The following is a 16,745-nucleotide window of genomic DNA, read 5'->3' on the forward strand; positions in this document are numbered from 1 at the left end:
TGTGTGTGTGTGTATGTGTGTGTGTGTGTGTGTGTGTGTGTGTGTGTGTGTGTGTGTGTGTGCACACGTCTGTAGGTATTCCCTACATTTTTTGTCCCCATGAGGAAAACAGCATATAAATCATACTAATTGATGTTGTTTGAAAATGTAAAAATGCAGAAATTTTTCTGTAGATTTAGGTGTAGAGTTAGTGTAAGGGGAGAGAATATACAGTTTGTACAGTATCATTATGTCTATAGAAAGTCCCCATAAAACATGGAAACCCAACGTGTGTGTGTGTGTGTGTGTGTGTGTTTGCACAACTAACTGACATTCTGTGTATCTTTATGTCTAAAACATGACCAAAAATCTTAAAATCTTGCTCACAAAATAGACCATCTCGCAAAATATTAAGTTCTGCCTCAGGGTCATGATGGATTACAGTATAGGATACAGTCTTTCAATAACCAAAACTATATTATAAATAATTATATTATGTTATTATTGTAGCATCATTGTTCTATACATTACCCTAATGACTGTGAATTATATTATATTTACTCTACATTTATTGATTTAACAGGTACATTTATCTGACTAACATATGCTGATATGAGGAAAATAGTGAGCAGTTTATCATAAAAGTAGCACACATTTCAACAATCAACCAGAATATTACACAGCTAGAGAAGTGAAGTTGCAAAAGAGCGTTTAACTTACATGTTTAAAGTGCGCAACAAAATTCACATTTGAAGAAGTAGGGACATTTTGCCTCTCAACTGTAAATGATTATTCTCTCTTGAATTGAATTTATACATTTTTTTTTTTCAATAAACTTTACTACAAATAATGTACAGGAAACACCAATGTAGGCTAATTCACAATAAGCTGCTGTGAGCAAGGAAGTGAATACAGTTTAGCAATGCTATCTTCAGTCAAAGCAATACTGAAAGTCCCCACACTGCCAACCCTTCAAACACATGTCAGTGAACTGGAAGAACTGTCACAATCTAGTAACGTGTAATCTTATTGGCTGAAAGGGCACACACATGTTTTATCAGGCCATTTGGAAGGCAAAGTTGTGTTAACAAGGCTAATACGCAAATGAGAGATTTGTATGAGGCACTTAATAGCAATTAAAACAGATATCCATGAGCCTAACTGTATATTGTTTTGTTTTCTGATTATGTGAAACAGTCTATATTTTCTGTAGGCAGTGTTCAGCTCAGGACATTATTTAGCCGCATAAATGCATATTTTATGGCCTGTATTGTTCTCTTTCATACGCCCAAACAGGTCAGGATCCTGAAGTCAAACATTTCGACTTAGCAGTACATTGTGAGTCCTTGATTTAGAGAAATGCCGCCCTCTATCGACCATCACAAGAACATCTGAATTGGTTTTGTAAGCTGTCAAATCAGTTAATGAGGTGGATTGTTCAATTTTTTTTTTAGATTAAATACAAAACTGAATGTGTGAAATGAAAATATATCCCCCACAGAATCGAGAGTTTTCATATCTTCTCTTAAAGAAAGAGGTTTCCATATCAAGTCTGTTTTGGGCTTATGCAAAGCACCACGTGAAAGGTCCATAGGCTCTTGTGCGCATGCGCACACTCTTGACCGCTTTCTATTGGCGTGTGTGATGATAACTTCACTGCAGCGGTGTGTTACTACTGAGATAACAAGACACATGCTGCTTACAGAGTACAGACAGAGCAGAGGCGATGCGGAAGAGCTGTCATGGGTCCGAGATCACTGCTCAAAGACATCTGAATGAGACAACATGAGTGAAAGTGTGTTTGTGTGTTTCTCAAACACTAGATCGGATTTACAGGAATCAGCTGACCCGGTGAGTCTGTCAACAACTCACTGTACACACTGAGCACATCTAAAACACATTCTGCTAAATTAGATTCTGCTTCTGGGTACTTATATGTTATCAGTAGACGCACACACGGTATAGATACCAGAAAGTACCATAAGTATTGGTACCGTGACATCGTGGGCATGGTGGAGTAAATACATCAATCTATCTGATGCCTTCACTGGAAGTGCTTTTATGGGTGTAGGGTTTCACTAGACAAATATACCCACGTGTCTGTCTGTGTGGCAAAAAGTTTGATTAGAAACACTGTGTCACTGTACATTTTAACCCTGTAAAGCCTGGCATATGAAATAATAGTTAATAATATATTTTTTGTTGTTGTTGTTTAATAGAACTGTTCATTGAACCTTAAGTTTAGACAAAATATTTTAGAAAATAAAATATGTTTCATGTTTTGTATCGTATTTGATACATCAGTGTCTTATGGATTATATAGTATGATATAGTGAAGCTCATACTTGAGGAAGAAGCCCAAAACTGAGTAAAAATATGCAGTTTGGTGGTTGTTGTTATTTATATGGGCAAAAATAAGATGAAATTCTGATGCTGGTTGTAATGAAAGTCATTGAGATCTTTATAGAAGTATAGCACAATATTTAATAAAATGCATATAAATATCAGTCATCACTCTGTATCTGACAAAAAATGTCTTAGTAAGACATCTGGAGTTTTATTTTGTGTTGCATTGTATTGCAACGTCATTTTAAATGATGATTAAGTGATTAAAAAAATAAATGTTCCTCAAAAGCCTGATGGATCATATTTGAAATTTTTCTAAATAATAATAATAATAATAATAATAATAAAAAGTGTATGGATTAAATAAGTTTCTTTAGTGCATTAAATGTTCGTCTTAAAATATTAAAAGCCATATAAATGTTATTGTTATATTAAAAATATTCTTATATAAAAATCAATAAATAATTCACAGCAAAAAGGCATGTGTATCATGACCTGAAAGAGGATATTTTTAGAATTATGATTAAAAAAGTATAAACTATAAACAAGTTCAGAAGGCATGTAGTAGATTGTGTACAAAAGGTTTTCAAGTTTTGATCATGTTTGAAATTTATATATCAAATATAATACAGCAGGCTTAGTGTTAAGGGTTTGACTTGTCATATATATATGAAGTGTGGAAACATTACTATTTTTAATGTTTTTGAATGAAATCTCTTATGCTCATTAAGGCTGCATTTATTTCATAATAAATACAGAAAAAACAATAATATTGTGAAATATTATTACAAATTTAAATTATGGTTGTCTATTTAAATATACTTTAAAATGTAATTTATTCCTGTGATCAAAGCTGAATTTTCAGCATCATTACTCCAGTCTTCAGTGTCACATGATCCTTCAGAAATCATTCTAATATGTTGATTTGATGCTCAGTTATTATCAATGTTGGAACCTTTTAATACTTTTTTTCAGGATTCATTGATGAATAAAAGGTTAAAAAGAACAGCATTTATTCAAAATATAAATCTTTTCTAACAATATAAATCTTTATTATCACTTTTTTTTTTTATCAATTTAACACATCCATACTGAAGAAAAGTATTAATTTCTTTCAAAAAAAAAAAAAATAGAAAGAAAAAAAATTACTGACCCCAAACTTTTGAACGGTAGTGTATATTGTTATAAAATATTTCTATTTTAAATAAATGCTAATATTTATGAACTTTTTATTCATTAGAGAATCCTGAAAAAGTATCACAGGTTATAAAATAATATTAAGCAGCACAACTGTCTCCAATATTGATAATAAATCATCATATTAGAATGATTTCTGAAGGATCATGTGACACTGAAGACTGGAGTAATGATGCTGAAAATTCAGCTTTGATCACAGGAATTAATTATATATATTAAAGTATAATAAATAATTTTTAATTTTAAATTGTATTTCTGTATTTATTATGAAATAAATGCAGCCTTAATGCGCATAAGAAACTTAGTTCAAAAACATTAAAAATAGTAATGTTTTCAAACTTTTGACTGGTAGTGTGTGTATATTTACATATACAGTCAGGTCCATAAATATTGGGACATCGACACAATTCTAATCTTTTTGGCTCTATACACCAACACAATGGATTTGACGAACATGATGTGTTTTAACTGCAGACTTTCAGCTTTAATTTGAGGGCATTTACATCCAAATCTGGTGAACGGTGGAATTACAATAGTTTGTATATGTGCCTCCCACTTTTTAAGGGACCAAATGTAATGGGACAGATTAACAATCATAAATCAAACTTTCACTTTTTAATACTTGGTTGCAAAACCTTTGCAGTCAATTACAGCCTGAAGTCTGGAACGCATAGACATCACCAGACGTTGGGTTTCATCCCTGGTGATGCTCTGCCAGGCCTCTACTGCGACAGTCTTCAGTTCCTGCTTATTCTTGGGGCATTTTCCCTTTGTCTTCAGCAAGTGAAATGCATGCTCAGTCGGATTCAGGTCAGGTGATTGACTTGGCCATTGCATAACATGACACTTCTTTCCCTTAAAAAACTCTTGGGTTGCTTTCGCAGTATGCTTTGGGTCATTGTCCATCTGCACTGTGAAGCGCCGTCCAATGAGTTCTGAAGCATTTGGCTGAATATGAGCTGATAATATTGCCCAAAACACTTCAGAATTCATCCTGCTGCTTTTGTCAGCAGTCACATCATCAATAAATACAAGAGAACCAGTTCCATTGCCCACGTCATGACACTAACCCCACCATGCTTCACTGATGAGGTGGTACGCTTTGGATCATGAGCAGTTCCTTTCCTTCTCCATACTCTTCTCTTCCCATCACTCTGGAACAAGTTGATCTTGGTCTCATCTGTCCATAGGATGTTGTTCCAGAACTGTGAAGGCTTTTTTAGATGTTGTTTGGCAAACTAATCTGATCTTCCTGTTTTTGAGGCTCACCAATGGTTTACATCTTGTGGTGAACCCTCTGTGTTCACTCTGGTCTTCTCTTGATTGTTGACTTTGACACACATACACCTTCCTCCTGGAGAGTGTTCTTGAGCTGGCCAACTGTTGTGAAGGGTGTTTTCTTCACCAAGGAAAGAATTCTTAAGTCATCCACCACAGTTGTTTTCCGTGGTCTTCCGGGTCTTGTGGTGTTGCTGAGCTCACCGGTGCGTTCGTTCTTTTTAAGGATGTTCCAAACAGTTGATTTGACCACACCTAAAGTTTTCGCTGTCTCTCTGATGGGTTTGTTTTGTTTTTTCAGCCTAATGATGGCTCGCTTCACTGATAGTGACAGCTCTTTGGATCCCATATTGAGAGTTGACAGCAACAGTTTCCAAATGCAAATAGCACACTTGAAATGAACTCTGAACCTTTTATCTGGTCTTTGTAAATGGGATAATGAGGGAATAACACACACCTGGTCATGGAACAGCTGAGCAGCCAATTGTCCCATTACTTATGGTCCCTTAAAAAGTGGGAGGCACATATACAAACTGTTGTAATTCCTACTCCGTTCACCTGATTTGGATGTAAATACTCAAATTAAAGCTGAAAGTCTGCAGTTAAAGCACATCTTGTTCGTTTCATTTCAAATCCATTGTGGTGGTGTATAGAGCCAAAAAGATTAGAATTGTGTCGATGTCCCAATATTTATGGACTTTTATTTATATATAAAATAAAATAAATAAAAATAAAAATAATATAATAAAATAAAATAATATAAAAAATAAAATGTAATAATATAATATAATATAATATAATATACAGTGGCATGAAAAAATATATGAACCCCTTGCAGAATCTGTGAAAGTGAGAATTATTTTAATAAAATAAGAGGGATAATAAAAAATGCATGCTATTTTTTTGTTTAGTACTGTCCTGAGCAAGATATTTTACATAAAAGATATTTGCATTTAGTTCACAAGACAAAACAATAGCTGAATTTATTAAAATTATCTGATGATCCACGACTGTTTTTATGTTTTGTGGTGGTTGTTCATGAGTCTCTTGTTTGTCCTGAGCAGTTAAACTGAGCTCTGTTCTTCAGAAAAATCCTCCAGCTCCTGTAGATTCATCCGTTTTCAAGCATTTTTGCATATTTGAAACCTTTCCAGCAGTGACTGTATGATTTTGAGATTCATCTTTTCACACTGAGGACAACTGAGGGACTCAAACTCAAAAGGTTCAAACATTCACTGATGCTCCAGAAGGAAACACGATGCATTAAGGTGAAAACTTTTGAATTCAAATATCATGGTAAATGGTACTTAATTTTTCTGCCGGGAAACATGCAAGTATCTTCTGTTGGTTCTGAAGGGCAGTACTAAATGAAAAACAATGATATTTAAACAAAATAAGAAAAATTGTGACATCTTCATCCTGTTCAAAAGTTTTCACACCCTGATACTTAATGCATCATGTTTCCTTCTGGAGCATCAATGAATGTTTGAACCTTTTTTAATAGTTGAGTTTGAGTCCCTCAGTTGTCCTCAGTGTGAAAACACAGATCTCAAAATCATTCAGTCACTGCTGGAAAGGTTTCAAATATGCAAAAATGCTTGAAAACTGAAGAATCTGCAGGATATGGAGGATTTTTCTGAAGAACAGAGCTCAGTTTAACTGCTCAGGACAAACAAGAGACTCATGAACAACCATCACAAAATACAAAAACAGTCGTGGATCATATATATATATATATATAGCACCCACATATATTCAAATAGTCAGTTAGAAGCATACATATTCCATACATTTCATATTCAATGGACAAGTATGGCTGTTATATCTTGTATTCTAATGAAACGTCATGCAAAATTGTCTTTAGAATAAACTAATGAACTCTTTTTTTCTTTACTTTCAGAGCATTTAGTTACTTTACAGTTGTTTACCGTTCCACATGGCTGTGACAGGCCTGTAGTCAAACTCAGGATGGATGATCTGTCGGTTAATATTTCCATCTTCGGCAGCAGGGATGGATCTGACCCCCCGTCCGTCCCACCCAGCATGTCAATCGACAAACTCCTCCCAGCCCTGCTTGAATGTTTTGGGATAATTCTCTGCGGATATGTGGCAGGCCGTGCAAACATCATCCCATCTACACAAGCCAAAGGACTGGGCAGCTTTGTGTCCAAGTTTGCTCTTCCAGCCTTGCTGTTCAAAAACATGGTGCTGCTGGACTTTGGGGATGTAATCTGGCCGTTTTTCTTTAGTATTCTGGTGGCAAAAGTGACTGTGTTCTTTTTTGTGTGTATACTCACACTTTTGGTGGCCAACCGAGAGAGCCGTTTCTCCAAAGCCGGCCTGTTCTCGATATTTGCCACACAGAGTAATGACTTTGCTCTGGGGTTCCCTATAGGTGAGTAGAAAAGCCCTAAATATATATATATATATATGCATGTATATAAAGTATATGTCATAAACATGTTACCATAAGGAAACTCATTATGGTTACAGAACAAATTCAAAAATTACACCCACTTGATTTAAACAAAACAAATAAAAAAACTGATATTTCTGACTGTGTATATATGCTTGTTCTTTCACTTTCATCTGCTCAGAGGTCTCACCATGCATGAAGAGTTCGTAAGAAACACAATCTCTATGTTGTACAGCCTGTTAGTTTAGTTTGAGCTTCATTTTCATTGTCTTGAATGCACTATTTCCAGTGCTTGACACAACACTGGTGTGATTCACATAATACTTTAGCCAGGTGAAATGTCAGTTGTTATTTTGAAACATTGAAAAAACATTGAAACAACATTTAATTCTACACGGTTAACAAGTAAAAGGTTAATAACATACACGTAAATCAATATTTAAATTTAAAATCACCTATGCTGAAAAGTATGAGGTTGAAACAAACAACATTGAGTTATGAATCGATTTGGAACAATTTGCAGAGTTGAAACTAAATTTACCAGTGATTCAACCTTCATCCACAATATTGATGAGAATTAGAATGAACATAGAAAAGATATACACTTCCCGGCCAAAAAAATAAAAAAGTCTCTGGATGAAAATAGGCAAATGGTTGAATGTTTGGGAGGAAGCATGAAGAATCATTTTTACTAATGCTCTCTCTTCATGCTCCTCCCAAACATTCCTTCACAATTTGAGCCTGATGAATCTTGACATTGTCATCCTGGCTGGAATATGGCCATGATGTGTCTTCACACATGGTTGTTTAAGAAATGAAAAGCTACACACTCCATCAATTAGGGTTAGAAGAACTGCTCCCGAACATACAACATGCTAGAAACATAATAATCTCTGCAATAATGATCCAGTCATAGACTCTTATGCATGTGCCTATTTAAATCCAAACAGGTGGATTTATGGTTTATGTCTTTGCAAGCAATAAATACAGAGAATGAGCCCTAAGGCCTGTTCACACCAAGAGCGAAAACTTTAACAATAACTATAACGATAGCTATTTTAGCATCTGAACCAACGCACAATAACTTTCTCTTTATTCTGCACGTGTGCTGCAGTTTTGTCGTCTGCCGCTGTAAATGCTCCAGCTCTTTAAAGTCAATGGATTCTAAATGGGTTTCAAAGTTTTTATATTTCATCAGCTGGAAAAGGTCATTCTAAAAGTGATTCCAACGATATCGTTCCTCTGTGATGATATGGTTAAAGCAGTGTTGTGGTCTTTAAAGGGTTAGTTCACCCAAAAATGACAATAATGTCATTAATTACTCACCCTCATGTCGTTCCACACCCGTAAGACCTTCGTTCATCTTCAGAACACAAATTAAGATATTTTTGATGAAATCCGAGAGGTTTCTGACCCCTTATAGAAACAACGAAATTTCCACATTCAAGGTCCAGAACGGTAGTAAAGACATTGGGTCTCATTCATGAAACATTCGTAAATATACGTGAGTAATTTGCGTGTAAACAGACTTTCCTGAAAACTCTCCTCCTGATTCTCAAATACTTCATAAACGTCAGAAGTGATAGTGAAATGTGTGTGTGTTAATGAATTCCAATCAGTCGTAAATGGGACGCGCGTACACGTTCATTCTTAATTACCATAAATCCCGCCCATTAAATCCGACTGACAACTATATATGGGCATCATTTTATGACACCAAATGAAGGATTTTGGCCATTTTATAGGAAACAAGTTCCATAGTTTGCCCAGCCCTGTTGAAATCAATTCATTATTTGATTGAAGTGCTCCGTTTGCAGATGCTATAGGTGCGTTCACGCGGCCTCGTAATTCCTGTAGTTACAAGATTCTAGCTTGTAAAAAGCATTCACGTCCTCGTAGAGTTCGTAATTGTAAAAAAATTACAGTTTGTAAGCTGGGAGTTTTCTGAAAGCTCCCACATGTAACATGTGGCCACTATACCACCTGACCGCTGTAGATTGATTTATTAGGCGTTGATAGTGGTGCCATGGAAATGCATAATTTCCAGTCCAAGGACCAAAAGGACGTGAACAGCTCCGAATATAACGTCATTTCAAGATAGCGGTAAATACAAGGTGACGTGAACGCAGCTTAATACTGGCTCTCACAACAAAAGTAAAAAGAAAAAACGTTTGTAATTACTATATATAATATTTTTTCAAAATGCTGTAAATATGTACCTTATTAAGGTGAATTAAAATGCAGCCTTATTAATGAGCAAAACGTTCGGATGTTAAACGCACTATTTACGCGTGACTGGGAGCAGGTGTAAATTTCTTTCGTACCAACTAACATTTGGAAAATACGAACATTTGAATGAATCTGAAAATTTACGCCAGAACCACTTTACACACGATTTACACAAAAATTCGTTCTGCTCTTGTTTCATGAATGAGACCCATTGTTAAAATAGTCGACGTGACTGCAGTGGTTCAACCTTAATATTATGAAGCGACGAGAATACATTTTGTGCGCAAAAACATAACAAAAATGACGAATTTATTCAACAATTTCTTCTCTACCCTGTCATTCTCCTACGCTGTTTACATTGAAGACACAGTGCAGAGCTTCTGTGTTTACGTCTGAATGCTCGCTCGGTATTGGTTGGCTCCTGCGTCAGCATCACACGCATGCATCGTGCTGCTCACGTAAACCGCGTCGGCCAGTACCGAGCTGGCATTCGGACGTAGAACACATCAATGCTGCACTGCATCAGCTGTGTAGGATAATGATAGGGAAGAGATTGATGAATAAAGTTGTTATTTTTGTTTTGTTTTTGAGCACAAAAAGTATTCTCGTCGCTTCATAACATTAAGGTTGAACCACTGTAGTCACATGGACTATTTTAACTATGTCTTTACTACCTTTCTGGACCTTGGATGTGGTAATTTCGTTGCTTTCTACGGGAGATAAAAAAAACGCTTCAAAAATATCTTAATTTGTGTTAAACAAAGGAACAACATGAGGGAGAGTAATTAATGACAGAAATTTCATTTTTGGGTGAACTAACCGTTTGAACTTACAGAAATATAGTATTGCTTGATGGTGTATAAGTTGAATGGTGTTCTATAAACCTTTAACCTAGAAAATTTACTAAAGATCCCAAACAAGAAGAGGGAATTGACAACGCATGCTTTTCCAAACCCATATTATCTTCTTTGTTCTTCAATTCATTGTTTCTTTTTCGAAGAATGTCTAAGCCTACTTGTCTCTATCTATATAATGAAAGTGGATGCTTGGACATTGTGCTAAACATCTCTTTTTGTGAAGAAAGAAAGTCAAATATGCTTTAAACAAACTGAGGATGAGTAAATGATGATATTATTTTCAGTTTTGGTGAGCATTCTGTTAATGTTGATCCTTCGTGTCCTCCACAGTTGAAGCTCTGTACCGCAACACCCATCCGGAGTACCTTCAGTACATCTACCTGGTTGCTCCCGTCTCCCTCATGGTCCTAAACCCGCTAGGCTTTGCGTTCTGTGAGGTGCAGAGGTGGAGGACTGGAGAACCTCACCAGCAGAGTAAGCTGAAAGTGCTGGGTTTGGTGGTCCTTCAAGTTGTCAAGAACCCCATTGTCTTTATGGTGGTGATCGGGCTCATTTCTCACTTTGTGCTGGGCCAGAAGATCCCGCCCTTCATGGAGGAGTTTGTCGATGGTCTGGCAAACTCATTCGGGGGAGCAGCACTGTTTTATCTGGGTCTGTCCATGGTGGGTCAGCTGAAAAAACTTACCCGCTCTACTGTGGTGGCCCTTATTCTCCTCATCACCGCAAAACTGTGAGTCTACCATGCAATTTGTTAGTAATAAAAGATGGAATATTCTGTCATCATTTGTCATTAGAAAATTGATTTTCTTTCATATGTGGAGCACAAAAGAAGACGTTTAGCAGAATGTCCTTGCTGCTCTTTTCCATACTATGAAACTGGATTATAATCAAAAAATTATAAAAGTAGAAAGCTCATTATGAAATAGATGTTTTTCTTTAGTTCACGTTGGCCACAATTATTGGCACCTATTGCAACCTCCTTTTGCCAAGATAACAGCTCTGAGTCTTCTTCTATAACGCCTGATGAGTTTGGAGAACACCTGACAAGAGATCAGAGATCATTCCTTCATGCAGAATCTCTCCAGATCCTTCAGATTCCAGCTCCATGTTGGTGCTTCTTCTCTTCAGTTCACTCCACTCATTTTCTTTAGGGTTCAGGTTAGGGGACTGGGACGGTCATGGCAGAAGCTTCAGTTTGTGCTCAGAGATCATTTTTGTGTTGATTTTGATGTTTGTTTTGGATCATTGTCCTGATGGAAGATCCATGGCCCATTATTGGATTTCTAGCAGAAGCGTCAGGTTTTTAGTTTTATCTGTTGATATTTGATAGAATCCATGATACCATATATCTGAACAAGATGTCCAGGACCTCCAGCAGAAAAATAGGCCCACAACATTAAAGATCCAGCAGTATTTAACCGTGGACATGGGGTACTTTTTATCCATGTGTGCACCAAATCCATCTGGTGGGTTTGCTGCCAAAAAGCTCTTTTTTCAGTTTCATCTGAACATAGAAGCTCGTCCCGTTTGAAGATACAGTCTTGACTGACAACTGAATATGCTGGAGATTGTTTCTGGATGAGAGCAGAGGATTTTTTCTTGAAACCCTCCGGAACAACTTGTGGGGATGTAGGTGCTGTTTTATAATTTTTTTAGGCTTTCTGAGACTCAAGACTCAACTAATCTCTGCAATTCTCCAGCTGTGATACTTGGAGAGTCTTCGTCCACTCAAACTCTCCTCCTCATTAGGACGATTCCAGGCAGATTTGTAACATCTTTAGTTGATTGGAACTTCTTAATTATTGCCCTCATAGTGGAAATGGGGATTTTCAATGCTTTAGCTATTTTCTTACAGCCACTTTCTATTTTGTGAAGCTCAACAATCTTTTGCTGCACATCAGAACTATATTCTTTAGTTTTACTCATTGTGATGAATGATTAAGGGATTTTGGCCTCTGTGTTTCCTCATGTTTATACTCCTGTGGAACAGGAAGTCATGGCTGGACAATTTCATGTTCATGATCACCCTGGTGTGCTAAAAAATGTAAATATGAATGGGAATATACTTCAGAGATATTTTACTCATTAAAAATTCTAGGGGTGCCAATAATTGTGGCCAACGTGCACTTGAGAAAAACATCTATTTCATAATGAGCTTTTCCCCATTTTCAGTTGTTTTACGAAAGGTTAAATGTTGTGAATTTTTTGAATGAAAGATCACAAAGACAAACAATGCAGATTTATTTTCACAGCTGCCTTTGCTCATATTTACTAAAGGGTGCCAATATTTGTGGAGGACACAAAATTACTTTGTTACTTTTTATGGAAAGCAATGTGTTACATTATGTTTGCGTTACTTTTGTCTCACCTGGTTGAGGCTCATTCTCTTCCAGGCCTTTCAGGTGTGTTTTTTTACTTGAAGTTCTTTTTTTGCAAGTGTTTAACACAGTAATGCATTAAACAACATAGCCTATGTGTCATAGACCTTCAATTTCTTTTAAAAACACACTTAGAATATTAAGGGGGGTGACACATTAAAAATAAAACGAGCTATGTAATCAGATTACTTTTTCCAAGTAACTAGTAAAGTAGTACATTACTTTAAGTTACTTTAAGTAAGTAATGCAAGTTACTTTATCTCTTTTATTGACTGTCCCCATGTTGATACAAAGCGGGAGTAAAGTGCAGAGGTTGTGTTTGTTGTGCAAACATGATGGTTATTGTAGATCTGGACTAAATGTGAACATTTACTCCTCTCACTTCCACAAAAACAGATTGAGTATTCATCAAAAGGAATAAAAACAGTAAAATGAAAACTCAGAATAGTAATAATACCTGCAATAATACCTTAAATATGTGAAACTACACAAATATACTTTATGCATTTAATCTCACGTTATTAACCAATGTCTTTGCTGCTGACCTTCAGTGATCCAAATCAACCATAGTAATAAGCAAAACTGACTTTAGATAAACATCACATTTGTGTGTAATTTTTATTTTTATTGCAGAAGAAGGTTGAAATTTCTTCTCTTATGTCCTGTTTTTCTTTAATCCAGAATGGCAGCACAGCTGAAAGGTTTGTTTGAGCTGCGCCCTCTACTGTACAGCCGTATTTTGCATTTCCTTTAGCCTGAGGCTTATTCATTTCACTTTAGGTGTAAAATGGAATTGTCATTTGCCAAAAATATAACTTTTTTTTTAAACAGAAACAAACAAAAAAGCCCAGCCCAGCTGCAAAAATACAAAAGTAACATAACGCATACCTTTCCATAAAAGTAACTAAGTAACGCAATTAGTTACTTTTTGTGGAGTACCACAATATTGTAATGCATTACTTTTAAAAGTGACTTTCCCCAACACTGATGATATTGTGACCTCTTTGAATATTTCCTGACCCCTAGATCTCCTACAATTAAGTGTTATATCACCTACTATACAACTCTTTTACAACTCTTTTTATTGAAAGTTGAAAGTAATGTGTTTTGAGTGAATGAGTGTGCAGTTCATAGAGAAGAATTTTAATTCAGCAGTTTAAAACATGTTTAAGCAAATTAATTAAACTGAAAAGTAACATGCATTATATATTATTAAAAAAGTAACTAATATATTAATGTGTAAATTTATAAAGAAAACATTACTCGTTATAAAAAAAGTAATCTGATAACTGATGCACATTACTTGAAATGTGTTACCCCGGCCCAACACTGATCATGGGACAAGACGAGAACCAATAACATCATGCCTGGCACAACAGGTTGTGAGGTGCAAGATTCAAACATGCACAAGAGTAAATGAGATGTGAGAACCAACCAGGGTGAACTGTCAGTACATTAGTAATGCGTTTAAACATAGTCTTCTAGACACTCACTCTGATATTTGCATGTTTTACCAAGGCAAAGAAACTAACTTAATGCTCTTGCCCTTGGGGTATTTGAATATCTGTAAATATGCATGTAGCTGCTTCCAGTGTATCTTGGCACCAGTATAACACTGTGTTGGTCAAATGGGAATGTTTCTCAGAGCATCAACAGAGTAAAACCATGTGCTTTAAACACACAAGCTTAGCTAGAGGACAGACACACTGTCTGAAACAACTGCTCATGTTTTACCTGGATATTTAGTGAACTCTTCCTCTGTGCTTACTCTGTGGTTTGTTATATTATCATGCATTCAGGCATTATCGATGAATGGGATCAAAAATTTTAAGCGGCCGTTCACCCAGAACATGTTTTTCCATTCCACTGCGCTACTTTTCCATTGCTTTTCAATGAAACACACACTAGACTGATAACTGTTGCGCTCACGTCTCGCATCATTTGCAGCATCTCGAGCATGACGCAGCATTCTAAAAACATGGTGTTTAAAATCATTTTTAGACCTTTTTTCATTCCACTGACAGGCGTCTTGCATTTTTAACAGCAAAAATGTGTGAAGCAGCCCTAATTGTGACATTGCTAAAAATTGTTCCTGTAATATGAAGATCATGAGTTCTTGACTGTATCATTACATTATGTAGAACTCATTCTGTTCGCCCATGGTCTCTTTAGGCTGGTGATGCCCCTGATCTGTCGAGGGATGGTTGAGCTTTTGGACTGTGGAAACAGAAGCTCACTGAACCACACCAGTTTGTCAAACTACGCCTTTCTATATGGAGTCTTCCCCACTGCCCCTAGTGTGGCCATATACGCATCACACTACAACATGGAGCTGGAGGTGGTATGTACCCCGTGTTTTTGTACCTTCTCAAAAGTTTGCTGTCAGATTTTATTTAATGTCAAATGCATTAAATTAAACGCATTAGGTTAATCAAAAGTTACAGTAACAGTTTTCAATTCTATTTCAAATAAATATTGTTCTTTTGAACTTTCTATTTTTTCTATTTTAAGATTTTTTTAATATATTTTTTTTTGACCAGCAAATCATCATATTAGAATGATTTCTTAAGGATCATGTGACACTGAAGACTGGAGTAATGCTAAAAATACACAGGAATAAATTACATTTTACAATATATTCACATAGAAAACTATGGAAGCTTGTTTCCGCCACTGAATAAAAGGTAAGAAGGTAATTGTGACTTTTTTTCTCAGTTGCGTGATATAAAGTAGTAATTGCGAAGTTTACGAAGTCAGAATTGAGAGGTATAAACTCGCAATTGCGAGAAAAATGTCAGAATTGTGAGTTTTTTTCCTCAGAATTGGACTTTATAACTAACAATTGCGACTTTATATATGCAATTGCTCAGAATTGTGAGAAAAAAATCAGAATTGCGCGATATAAACTCAACTATAAACAGTCCGAATTGTGAGATAAACTTAGTTTATATCTCGTAATTCTGGCTTTATTTCTCGCAATTACAAGTTTATATCCCACAATTCCGACTTGATTGCGAGTTTATATCTTGCAATTCTGACATTATAACTCTCAATTGCGAGAAAGAAGTCATAATTGCGAGATAAAAAGTCGCAATTACCTTTTTTATTTTTTATTCAGTGGTGGAAACAAGCTTCCATAGAAAAAAAAGCTATTTTAAATTTAAAAATATTTCACAATATTACGTTTTTTACTGTATTTTTGATCAAATTAATGCACCTTTGGTGAGCAGAAGAGGTTTCTTTCAAAAACATTACAGAATCTTTCCAACCCCAAGCTTTTGTACAGTAGTGGGTCCTACTTAATGTCTTTCCATTTTCATTTTTTAAAGCTGAATTTGATTTTTTTCAGCTTAAGTTGTATGTGTCTGCCTATTATAAATGATATTCTACATTTGTGTCATTATTTACCACTTACACAACACATGTGACTTTATGCACAATATCACACTTTTAAATATAATTTATTTTCACCCCTAGTTTAGCCACATTTTGATTGGCTCATGTAGTTTATCAAAGTACCACCACAGTATTTTCTGTGATCATGAAGTTTGTCCTCCTTCAGGTGGCCTCAGGTATGGTGATCGGCACGTTTCTCTCTGCTCCCATCATGTACGTGTCTGCCTGGCTGCTGACCATTCCTTGGATGGATCCGGCGCCGCTAGCATCAGCACTACAGAACGTTAGCTTCAACGTCAGCATTATCAGCCTCTTTGCACTGGTGAGTGTTGACATGCTCACACACAGATGTGCCTGTTTTCATTTCTCTTTCTTCATTTCTCTGCTTCCTCTTAAAATCATAACTTGTTACAGTTTGTTGATATTCTTGTCGTCCCTCATGCTGGTGGTGAGAGCGCATGTTTGTGTGGCCTCTGCTCTAATGCAGGTGGTTATTATGGGATGAAGGTAAATCCATGTTGTAATCAGTTGTGCTGGAGATATCATGGAAAACATAAATTAAGCAGGACACGCTGTGGGAAATCTGTAACGATGTCAAACGTATGTTTCAGGTTTTTTTTTTTTTTGGACAGTCAAGACAAAAGATTAGAAAGTGACATGATTTTTTGT

The 16,745-nt window shown here is 35.9% G+C and overlaps 1 protein-coding gene across 2 annotated transcripts in view; it reads left to right on the plus strand.

The window, feature by feature from the left end:
- Positions 1-428: 428 nt before the first annotated feature.
- The window catches only part of gpr155a (G protein-coupled receptor 155a), a 35,076-nt gene continuing 18,759 nt past the window's right edge, over positions 429-16,745 (plus strand). For both annotated transcript variants that reach the window (XM_067410045.1, XM_067410046.1), the window contains exons 1-5: positions 429-1,830; positions 6,701-7,195; positions 10,633-11,032; positions 14,853-15,021; positions 16,243-16,398. In XM_067410045.1, coding sequence (XP_067266146.1) covers positions 6,769-7,195; positions 10,633-11,032; positions 14,853-15,021; positions 16,243-16,398 — 1,152 coding nt within the window. In that variant the 5' untranslated portion in view covers positions 429-1,830; positions 6,701-6,768. The remainder of the gene's footprint in view (positions 1,831-6,700; positions 7,196-10,632; positions 11,033-14,852; positions 15,022-16,242; positions 16,399-16,745) is intronic.

Source organism: Chanodichthys erythropterus, chromosome 14, assembly GCF_024489055.1.
Source record: "Chanodichthys erythropterus isolate Z2021 chromosome 14, ASM2448905v1, whole genome shotgun sequence".
Classification (NCBI taxonomy): Eukaryota; Metazoa; Chordata; class Actinopteri; order Cypriniformes; family Xenocyprididae; genus Chanodichthys; species Chanodichthys erythropterus.